The sequence below is a fragment of the Chelonus insularis genome, unplaced genomic scaffold (genome assembly GCF_013357705.1).
Source record: "Chelonus insularis isolate UGA/USDA-ARS -01 unplaced genomic scaffold, ASM1335770v1 contig_70_pilon, whole genome shotgun sequence".
In the NCBI taxonomy this organism is placed as follows: domain Eukaryota; kingdom Metazoa; phylum Arthropoda; class Insecta; order Hymenoptera; family Braconidae; genus Chelonus; species Chelonus insularis.
In genome coordinates, this window is record NW_023276716.1 from 1,567,502 (window position 1) to 1,579,621 (window position 12,120).

At 28.9% G+C, this 12,120-nt stretch overlaps 2 protein-coding genes across 3 annotated transcripts; one reads left to right on the forward strand and one right to left on the reverse strand.

Annotated features, from left to right (window-relative positions):
• Positions 1-585: 585 nt before the first annotated feature.
• Positions 586-6,557, reverse strand: LOC118070954 (tudor and KH domain containing protein papi). 2 transcript variants are annotated; one of them, XM_035089855.1, is made up of 6 exons: positions 6,349-6,382; positions 6,113-6,217; positions 5,025-5,807; positions 4,694-4,914; positions 1,618-1,801; positions 586-1,377 (listed from the first exon to the last, which is right to left on the reverse strand). In XM_035089855.1, exons 2-6 carry the CDS (start codon positions 6,209-6,211, stop codon positions 955-957), a joined length of 1,710 nt encoding a protein of 569 aa, XP_034945746.1. In that variant the 5' UTR covers positions 6,212-6,217; positions 6,349-6,382; the 3' UTR covers positions 586-954. The 2 variants fall into 2 exon arrangements, with proteins under 2 accessions (XP_034945746.1, XP_034945745.1); XM_035089854.1 differs by lacking the exon at positions 6,349-6,382 and adding an exon at positions 6,444-6,557 and having other exon boundaries at positions 587-1,377.
• Positions 3,468-4,456, forward strand: LOC118070955 (uncharacterized). Its single transcript, XM_035089856.1, has 3 exons — positions 3,468-3,776; positions 3,897-4,195; positions 4,273-4,456. The coding sequence occupies exons 1-3, from the start codon at positions 3,599-3,601 to the stop codon at positions 4,369-4,371; spliced, it is 576 nt and encodes a 191-aa protein (XP_034945747.1). The 5' UTR covers positions 3,468-3,598; the 3' UTR covers positions 4,372-4,456.
• Positions 6,558-12,120: the final 5,563 nt, after the last annotated feature.

The window sequence follows — 12,120 nt, forward strand, 5'->3', positions numbered from 1 at the left end:
TCTGCTTTGTCACCACAGCTTTCTCGAAGTTCCTTTATACTTTACACTTTATATTGACGCGATCCAGACTTTTTTACGGCTCGTTCCGCTTCCAATGAAAATTGTAGAGTAGATACGATCAGTAACCACAAGAAAAAAATTTTCAAACAGATCTTATATTGAAAATTGAGTAGACACACTTCCGATTATAGTATTCATTTCTCAATTAACTGAATTAGAAACATCACTTAATAAATTTTGACGTGAGAAAGTAAAAATAATTGATTACGTTTTTATTTCTTCAATTCATTCTTTAATTACATTTTTACTTATTTTGTTCTAGTGATATAAAATAATATAATATTATAAACGAAAAAGGTGAAATAGTTATCGGTAATGAGCAATTTTTTTTTAGATTATTTTATTTGATAACATAGTACTTTATAATAAACATTTTTGACTATTAATCTCAGTATGTACATCTCTATATTTATATTCTGAAAGAGATAATATTCACAACTCAGATGAAACAAAAAAACAGTCATAAAACTCTTTTTTAAAGAGTGAAATAATAAATACGTATTTTTGACATTTTAACTTATAATTATTAATAATACTTATATGTATGATAATAAAAAACTTAAGTCGACAACGATTTGTTGATGTTTAAAAAAAAAGGATAGAAAAAAAAACTGAAAATCAATATTGAGGTATATACATATAATTGTTATGAGTTGGAAATAAAAACTTCAACTATTACTTTCTTGTTAGCATATAAAAATACATTTCTATTCAATCTCTGCGCAATCTCTAAGTAGCGATTGAGAAAATATTAAGGCACGAACAATTGTTATCTAAGAGTCAGAGAAAACATCACTGTAACTTTCTCGAAAATAAATATTATTTATAACTTTAGACAAAAGAAAAAAAAACGAAAAAAAAATATATAAATATTTTGAGATTCTTTAACAACCTTTAACCAAGTTCAAATTCATCTGAATCTGCACTATTATCACTATCTATAACTGAAGGATCAAAAACAGGTATTTTATCACCATTTTCATGGCTATCAGATTTCTTTTCAGCATTAATAAATTCCACTGTTTGTTCATGACGTGGTGTTACCAGATCAATTTCTTCAATGACTTTGGATTTTTTAGTTTTGATTGGAGTAGTTAAGTCAATGAGTTCGTTTGTAGGCTTCTTATCTTGCTGAGGACTAACTTCAACAGAAGAAATGCTAGATATAGAAGCATTAGGAGTAGAATCTTGAGCTACTGCTGTACTTGTTGGAAAATCATGTTTAGACAGCGATAATGTTGAACTGGAAGCAGACCAAGTACCTTCCTCAGCGATAGCGAAAGTATCAACAATCAACTGCTTGCCAATATTTATCTCCTAAACAAAGGAATAATGTTAAGTAATGTCAAGTTTGATCAATTAAGTACTATAAATATAAATAACAAACTAACGTAAACTTTGAGTTTAAATTTCTATTTTATGAAAACAATCATATCTTTAGCAAAAATGTATATGTAAAAACAAAACATATTTATTTATTTCCTTAAATCATGTCTGTCAGATATTAATAATAAAAAAGAATCATTTATAATTTTTCAAATAATTTAGTTATTTTACCTGGTTATCATTACTCTTATCAAATAATTCCATACACGGTATTGGTGAACCTTCCCTCCTCGATTTGCCTTGACCAAGTACTCTTTCTTTATATCCGCAGACTTTCGCAGTAAGAACTTTCCACTGAGCAGCCCAAGTTAAAACGTCAAATCGATTACATGCTTCTTGGCTCCATTCATCGTCTCTGAAATTCAGGAAAAAAATAAACTAGAGTAAACATTTACCGTTTCATAAATATTTAAAAGGAATTTACTAGCAAAATATATGTACAATGAATTTTCTAGGTCAAACAAAATTCATTACAAGTCAGTTCTGAAATGTTGCAATAAGGTGCTTCTACAATTTTTGAATATATGAATTACTGAATAATTTTTACTTAAAACGTCATAAAATATCAACATTTGATGAATATACTCTAGTGTTATATTTAGTAGTTGATCAAAAATTGGGCATTCATCATTCTATCCACTGAATGTTTACAAAGAACATTTACCTATGAACGATCTATCTAAAGCGTAAATTGTGTATCACAATGTCGAAGCTTGTTAAGCGCATACTGCATCTATAAAGAGTCATTGAGATCTCAGAAAGCATAGTTGTATCAGAAGACTTACTCATGCATTTAAAATTGACGTGAAGATCAATCATAAATTTATTTGGAGTCTTAAAGAAGGTATGTCAAGTTAGTAAAAAACTTTAGAAACTTTTATAGTTTGAATCAATGATATGCTTGATATTCTTGGAGAAATTCTGATTTAAGATTAATGATAATCGATTTTGTAGGCTGGCAAATTCCTATTTCTGAGATAGTTTCCGTCGAGAAATAGTCGAGTTGAATGGTCTATATGTTCACTGTAATATTGATAAAGATAATTATTGGACTGTTAATTACTTCACTTTACTGAAAACTCAGAGCAATATCGTGTTTTCAGTTATTACTATTACATATAGACTATTCCAATTAAACTTTAAAGAAGCTCTTGGTTTTTATTTACCTCTCAATATTCAATGAAGGTCTATCAATTCTTAACAACGTATATGCAGTAGAAACATGCATGTTTGGTCAGACGTAATTGTATTCAATCTAGAATAAGAGTAATACTTTCGAATCAACCCTTTTTCATCATTTAAAAACTTTCATGTTGATTACTTTGTTAATAATTACAAAATTAATAGCTATGTATTTAATTTAAAATAATGAGGTTTAAGTAACATAATTGATGTAAATAATTAGTTGAAAAATTAAACAAAAATATTTATAAAATTTTTAGTTAAACATTATGTAATTAGAATGATGATTTATTTAATTGTCTAGGAAAGTAGAACTGAAAAGATTTAGAATGTCTGATAAGCTAAGCACAGGTTTGGCTTTATGAGCAAAATCATTTCAACTAACTTCGTTAGCTTATTTGAAAAACAGTAATTATTACGTGCATACTACCGACTTCATTAACGATCTGTCGAAAGTACAATTATAGTTTTTCGTTACCAAACAATTGCCTGACAGTACAAATTAAAGAATATCTGTACGGTAGAAATAATGTTCATGAAAACAGTGGGCATATAAAGTCGCATCATACTTTTATATTTTTAATGAATAATAAGGAAGTAAATAACAATAAAATTTGATGTAATTTAATTATAACTTTTTTTTTGTACGAGAATTGAAAAATTATTGAACTAACAAAATTCATTAATCAAAGAAGATGAAAGGTACTTGTTAAAAATTAAAATTAGAAAAGAAGTATTCTGGATGATTGAGTTGTTGATCAATACTCAAATTATTTTGTAATGTTAGGGAGATGATATAGAAATAATGAGAATTACAAAGATCAGATTCAGGTCAAGAATACTTTAACTGTTTTCCATTCTCCTTCTTTATTCAAGGCAAACAACATGGAAAATGGCGCAAACTTGTTCTACAATTTGATGATAGTCAATTACCTTTACAGAAGACAGTTTATCAGCAAATTAAAGTGAGATGGAACTTTTGGTACCAACTATCTCAGATGTTGTATTCAAGTATTCGTGGTTAATAAAAAATTATAAGAAAACAATAGCAAAAAAAAGTTGTATAGACAGTCCTCCCTTTGATCTAAAAGTAAATGGAATTTTTATCTCATGGAATTTATCGATTAGATTTTGGAAGAATCCGGAAGGTAAGTATATTCAAATATCTATTGATTTCACAAAGAAAAAAGAAAAGATGAGCCAATAGTGTGCTACACAATAACTTAATAATTCAATATCTTATATGTATAAAGTTGACTTTGTTGTAGGAAAACGTATAAAAAATCCAATTGTTTTATGTCTAAATATTCTCAACTGTGGTATGAATGATGTTGAACAGATAAAAATTAGATTTCAATTTGCGGTGTTCAATGCCGAACTCAATAGTTTGGAGTATTGTCATGTCAGTCGAACAATTCTAGAGCTTAAATCAACGTCAAATATTATTTCTCTTGGATATCGAGATCTTTCAATTTTTGATAGACATTTACAGAAAAATGGTGAATTAACGTTAATGGTAAAAATACAATTAGTACAAAGCGAAAGTGAGAAGCAATGTTTAACTCAAGTAAATAAGACTACTTTATAGACAGTTCTTGTAAAGTCTTTTGTTATTTTATGACCGAAATTGTTTTGCTTTTATAGGACATACCAAAATCATCAAAACATTCTAAAGGTGCAGACACTAGGTTAATGAGCGATGGGAATTGTTGGGAGGAAATGCCAGCTTTGGAATGCAAGTAATGTCATCACACAAAATACCAATATACTATCAAACGTCAATAGTGACTAATAACCTAGAAGATGGACACTTTTCGCTATGATACAACTATTCATGTATCAACGAAATTATTTATGCAACTAAATATTATTAATAAGGATGACTTTAGACGTAAATTTACTTCATTTCATAAAAATATAAATATTATGAATGATTTAACATTATGAAATAAGGGTAAATAATTTCTAAAGTTTACGTGATGGATAAAATTTAAGTAATAAAGTGTTAATCGTTTTCAATAAGTTTGATGAAACAACTGTTCCTTATAAATTCAAAAATACTTACTTGGGTTTCACATTTGCAAGACAACACTCAATAGCTTGTAGACGTAAGCTTAAGAAATCTGTTCGGAGTTCCAAAATATTATTTTCATCAACGAATTCATTATCACCATAATCGACAAAATATACTTCATATAATCCATTTTCCATTAATGTAATAACTTCCGCTCGATACCAGCAATTATCAAAACTGAATTTAGCTGCTACCATTTGGCCGACAGAGATCTGTAAAACATCAAATTTGATTTTATATTAAATAAGTATTTATAGATAAGAATATTAATAAATTAAAATCTGAGCTTTGTAATTTTTTAAGATTGAAAAAATCAACTTACATCTTTCAAGATGTGTATTTCTCTATTATCTTCATTGTTATAATAAGCAGTCATATTTTCAACGAGTGAATCCAAAGCTAAAGTACCTTCTCCAACTACTTGAACCCAGAATCGACTAGGACTCTCTACAGCACTAACATAAACTTCCATAACACCTTCTTGAGCAATAGCAGAAGATTCCAATTGTTTGGGTGAATTTTTTGGAGTCTTAGTATTGGCTGTATCACGAGGAAGATTTTTACTACGAGGTGATCTTGTAGATCGAGCAAGTTTAAGTTGTTCAATAGCACTTTTGGTTTCTCTATCTAAATCTTCAAGTGTTGAAACTGCTTCAGCAATATGTTCAGCTGTTCCTTTAATAATAATTCGCCTAGGTTCATCAGTACTATTATAATATTTCTTTTCTAAGATAATTTTTGTGTTTGTTTCAGATTGAATAGTATTCACAAGCATTCCTTTTTGTTCAAGAAGTTTTGAAATTGTTGTTGAAGAAATAAACATTTCATAAGTCTCAATAATTGGCATATCAGCGATGAGATTTTGAATCATGACTTCTGCTAATTTTATAGCCTCAACAGTTCCTTTAATTCTACAGATTCTTTCTGGACATTCAGAATCATCTTTATCGAATCTAATACGTGTAGAAGTACGTTCTTCAATGTCTTTAATTGTAGCTCCTCCACGTCCTATAACTGCTGGAACAAATTGTCTCAATATTTTTATCTCGTATGTCACATTTTTCACCTCTCTTAAAGAAATCGGTTTTTTGTTTTCTTCTTCATCCTGAAAAACCATAATAAATATTGTTTACAAATCGTAACAATAGACATTTAGTTTTTGTATTCATTACAGTCAATTGTTTTCTCTTAAACTTTTCTATGAGATGAAAAAGTTTCTAGTTTACTCCGAATTAATTTAGAACTTGAGAAAAAGTTTTTTTAAGATATTCTTACGTAATAAAACCATGTTAATTGGAGTATGTAAATAGAAACGAAACATGTTCATGATGAACATAAATAATTATTAAACTGAATTATAGATTTTTGCAATGTGACATTATCTATTAAGTAAATATTATTATGACTTACCTTTTTTTTGTATAAAAAATAGAATAAACCCACACAGACACCTGTTAACGATATTCCCAAGACTATAGGCAAAACGATATGATTTGAAATTAACTTCATTTTTACCTAAAAAAATGTATTAATATGATTAATAATTATTTCTTGGAACACTCGAATTAGATGACATCATTTTTTTTCTTCTAAATGCTTTTATAATCTACTATGATGTAATCCGCGAAAAATTTTAGCGCACTAACCTCAAAGCACTCATTTACAACATCGATGTATTTAATTTTTTAAATTAATGGTTATAATTAATTTTGTCAATTTGAAATATTTAATAAATACTTACATTTATAAACTAAAAAAGTATTTTTATACAAAAAAAATAATAGAAAATAAAAAACAAAAACGTGAGTGCGATGTACTTTATTGTATTCTAATACACATTTAAATTGCAATGTTGGTGAGTCTGAATTAGAGATGTAGTTTGATTCTCGATCTTTTGAAGAATCGATTTTTTTGTATCGATTATTTCAGATCGATTTTCTGCTATTCCCGGGAAAAAACTATCAGATCTGCTTAGATCTAATTTGATCAAATCAGATCTACTTATATCTTGACAAATCTGTTATTTTAAGTGTATTGACATGATTATGCATGATGGGGAACAATCATATTTTATCAGACCCGGTCTTGTTATGTGGTTCAATGCAATTTGATCTGATCGAATTGGGGGCAGAACCTGCCAGATCTGACGACATTGTCTTGACCGCAATTTCATGTCTATTAAGATATAACCAGATCTAATAGAACATGCTATCAAATTTATTTAGACCTGACTTTTATCAATTGACATAATTTCAGCTGGTCAGATCTTACTATTCATGAAATTCATTTTAATCAGACCTGGTTCATGTAAATTTACTACAGTCTGATATGGTCAGATCTAGCCACATCTGACCAGATCTGCTTAGATGTGTGTTCGAATTTGAAAAACAGGAACTTTAATCACTTTAAACATGTTACATACATATATTTTTACGTACTTTATTCAATACATGAGGACATTTACAAATAAAATTATCCACTTGGATCATGTGACTTATATTAATAATATTTCTTACATTTATTAATTTATAATCATCAGTCTCTACAATAGGGAGTATGAAATGTAATTTTGTCATAGATTCTTGATGAATTAATAGCCGGTGTTGTTGAATAGAAACTTTTTAAAAATGAAGTACAATTCATTATCAATTTCTAAAAAAGTATCTAATTACACCATACATTTCTTCGTATTCATATGTACTCAACTTAATTGTGTAACTATTTGTTTTAATTTGTTTGTAAATTTCTGTTGTATAAATGTGTCTATCAATTTCCATCCGGGAGTATATATTTATATTTATTAAATTTAGATGATTTAAATTCAAAATTTGTAGCTCAAGATCATTCATTCGAATATTACATGTCTTTATCTTATTCATAAGTCTATACTTGTTTTTTTATGTATATTTCCAGCTGATACGTTCAGATCATTATGTATTTTATTTTTTAGAGCATGTATACCTGAGCTAATTTCAAATTTTTCATCAGCTCTTCACCAAGATGTTTCGAACCGTGGAGACTTTTCGCGATGATTCCATTATAATTTTCAAACGGAAATGCAGATGATGACCATAATGGTCCCCAACGTCGAACACATAATACAAGGTGTGTTAATTGATGAAGATTATATGAATATTCATGATTACCATACAACTCACCACATCTCTGACAAATAATCGTAAAAGAATCTCAGTACTATTTAAGTCATTCATGTGTATGGGTTTCTGAAGTAAATTATATATAGACACGATTAAAAGAAACCATGTTGTAGATACTTGTTAGGTAAGAAACCAAGAAGTGCTGGAGCTGAATAGTATAGGAGCCAATTGAAAAATTCCGATGCTTTAAAACATTTAAAATCTGACAATTTTCGAGGCATCCTATTGAAGAAGTATGGTGGATGAATATTCAAAATAAATGAGTCTATATTATCGAGATGTTTTTTAATATTCCAATCACCTGTTTTATTTATCCAAATGTTAATAAATTGCTTCACAACACCCAAAAGCACTGAGTGCATGAATTCTGGGATCACACAGGTTCCCAAATCAATAAATGGTAAATTAGAAATGACAGTTGATCCTTTTACACACCCTTAATATGTATTTTTCCTTCAGTAAAAGCTTTATTACCTTGCTCAATCATTCGTTCAGATGTTCTTAAACAACTTGTTTTCTCTTTAAATAAAAAAACTCTTCTTTTTTTTTTATCCTTGGGACCTTTACATTGTTGAGTCTTAATTTGGCAATGTTGCAGCCAAATTTTCCATTGAAATAAGAAATATTCTGAATTGCTGCTCGAGCTGGAGCATCAGCTATGAACAATGGTGCTACAATCATTGAAGTAAAGGTCTCATTTGTTGTTTTATCAGTCCATTGAATACCCTTCTCGAAACTCTTAATATTTATCACAAACGGGCTTTAAGAAAGTATTCATTAATGGTTTTCTTTGAGTATCATACCACAAACCGACTATAATTATAAATGACTCTCTAAGATATTCAGGTAATTCCGCTATGGTGAACATAAGAGGCCAACAGTGAGTTGTAGCACTTTTCACTAAAGATAAGCCATCTGTATTGAGAATCAACGTCAAATCATATTGGTTACGATCTTTCCTAGAATTAACTCTGATGTATTCGGAACCATCAGTAATATCTGAGATTAATTCACTATGATGAGGTAAAACTTGCAATTTACTGGCCAAGTTTCTATGTTCAAACAGGAATTTTATCTGGTCGATAATATCCAGTTCGTAAAATATGATGTGCCCTCTGTGCTTTTGCATGACGTACATATTCTCAAAACACTATTTTCTTCAGTATAAAACGCACATTTTTTACAATACAAATGTTTGATAATTTTAACAGGTGGAGATATTTTACGAACATAATCGAATAATGTAAATATAGTTTTTGGCATTTTGTTAGGCTTAGGAAGCACTTTTTGAAGTATATTCAAATTTTCTTGTAAAGCAATTTTAGTTAATTTTCGATTAAATATGACTTTAGAACTATATGAACACTTTCCATCACTGTTACCTCTGCATTTAAGTATAATTTGGTAGCATCGTTATTTTTTGTGTGATTATCAGCAATGTTATTGTTATCATTAACATTGCTATCATCATGTCTATTATGATTATTACTATTGTTGCCACTAAAAGTATCATTGCTATTGGTATTAATATTTTCATCATTATCTTCGATGATGTCTTCCCAATCATTCTCATCATTATCTTCAATGATCTCTTCACATCATTCTCACTACTATCATCGATGATCTCTCCACAATCTTTTACACCCCTAAATTCTCTTATTTTTTTTCTGTTTTCTTCATAAATAGGTTTATATTCATCAGACGAAGACAATCTTGAAGTAAGGTTTTCATCATTGGGACTATAATTGTTATCTAAACTTTTGTCATCATGTTGTCGATTTATATTAAACTCAATATCGGTATGATTACTCCTAATCTTTACTCGTTTCTTTGCCCAACGTTGTAATGTTTTCAAAGGAACCTACAAAAAGTTACATGACGTGAATGTATTTGATCGTGAGAGTCATAGATATTAATGGAAAAAATTATTGATGCAAGGCGAAAAATTTTTTTTAATACTTTTAAATATTTTTGACACTTCAGAACTAACAGTAAGTCATGAGAAATGAAATAAAGTGTACGATTGAATTAAAAAAAATGACAGTCAACTTATTTACCAGTATGCTTGAATTTTCTTTCCAAAGTTTATATTTTTTCTTTTCTGGAGATTCTGTTGATTCATCGAAATCAGGATTATTCCTTTTATCGAACGACATATTTCTTTGTGGACTGTAAAAAATAAATTCTAAAAATAAATTCATTCATTTGATGATTAATTTGTTAAAATTTGAATAATTTAAAGTTTGAGATAAATTACTTACCTATCATGAAATATTGAATATAATATATTTTTATTTAAACGATTAGTGTTGTTGAGATGTAATATATTTTTATAATACTGGCTTACGATAGGAGCACGTGATTATCGACATTTGGCGTCATGGCCGTTACATAAAAGCAGAACATTCAAAAACGGAACAGGCACAATCGTTGAAACAAGTGGAATAACTGGAACAAGCGGAACGAAATAAAATGGAATTGGGAAACTCAATGCGAAATTCATTGATATAATGCTGCTGTAAATTCATATTGATTGATTTTAATTAATAATTTACATAATTCAATCGTTCATCTCGTGTTGATTCTAAATTACATTTCATTTTATTTCGCTTGTTCCGGTTATTCTACTCGTTTCAACTATTCTCGCCTATTCCTACTGTTCCGCATTTATGTAACGGCCATGATATCACTTGTTGATTATCACGTACTCGTCGTCGGAAGCCGGCAATTTTTGTGACGCATTTTATGAGTTTATTAGAATAATATATTATTGCATTGTTTATTATTTAAAAAAATAAAGAACAAAATGTATCTTGTGCCATTTGATAAGAAAAATTTATATCATATTGTGATGACATTCTATTATTAAAACAGAAGAAGCTATTAGAAGAAGGTGACAAAGTTCAATTTATTTTAAAAATAAAGTGCATAATGGAATTATATTGAAAAAATCAGGTAATTAAATTACGTATGATAATTATTTATTGTCAGTCATAATGTAATATTCAATATTTTTAATATTTCGATAGATAAAGTAAAAATTGCATGTCCATGAGAATTTTTACGATTTTATTCATTTTTTCATCTTTTGTAGATGACAGAAATTCTCTGATATCTGAGAAGAAAAAGTTAGAACAAGCCTCTTCGAAGAAAACAAATATTGATTTGAATAAATCTAGTTCTTAGGTAAACGAAAACGTATAGCAGCAAAAAAATGGTCTCCTAGAATACCCAAAAAAGAAAAAACAACAAAAAATGATGTTCAGAAAAAAGTAAGTGATCTAATATTGTATAAAAATCGAATATGATACAATTGATGTCTTCTAATTCGTACTATATAAATTGATTGATTTATTACAGCAGAAGAAAATTTTAAAAACAAAAGAAAACATTTCGTCCTCAGAAAGTAGTGAACCGAATGAACCATGTACATCGAAAGTACAAGATATTTCAAAATTGAAGAAAAGAAATGTACCAAAAATGAATATCGGAGAAGCTAGGGATGATTATTCTATTGATACAGCAAAAAATGTGGAGCAAAATCGAAATAAATTAGCACCTGGAGATGAACAACATTTTGATGACATGCAGGATAATTCGCGGTATTGTATACAGGATGATGGTGAAGATGGTATACAAGAAAATTATCAAGATGTGATGAGGAAATAATCAAGATGCTATACAAAATAATGGTAATGATAACGACCAGGAGAGAAGAGGTACATATAAATCAAGAAATATTATGCGTAATGCCAATATTAATAGAGAAGAAAGAGAGCTAGATGATGATGACATATCGATTATTCAGTACCAGGTAGTGCAGTTAATCGGTAGAGTTCATCGTAATGAGCAGGTATGTGGGATTCTATTATTAACAAATAAATTATCATACAATTGTTTTGAATATAAATACAAATATTTGCAGATGATTGAATTACGAGAAAACATATATTGTCGAAAAATAATACTGGGACAGTGCTATAGGAGGGTCACGAAAAGCATCTCACATTGCAAGACGCTTGATTGAAGGTGTATTCAAGCCACATGCTTTGTCCAAGTGCACTTTTACTGGCCAATCAGTTTGCTCACAAGGCCGAGAACGTTTACAACAAACCACATATTGTCTCGATGGAACAGCTAAAAAGGTTATCATTGGTAATGAATACGTCCAATTGCATTTTCTATGACTTATAATCTTACATTTCCAGTATTATATAATATATTTTTGACTATTTTTCAGAATATTCAAAAGAAAAAGCG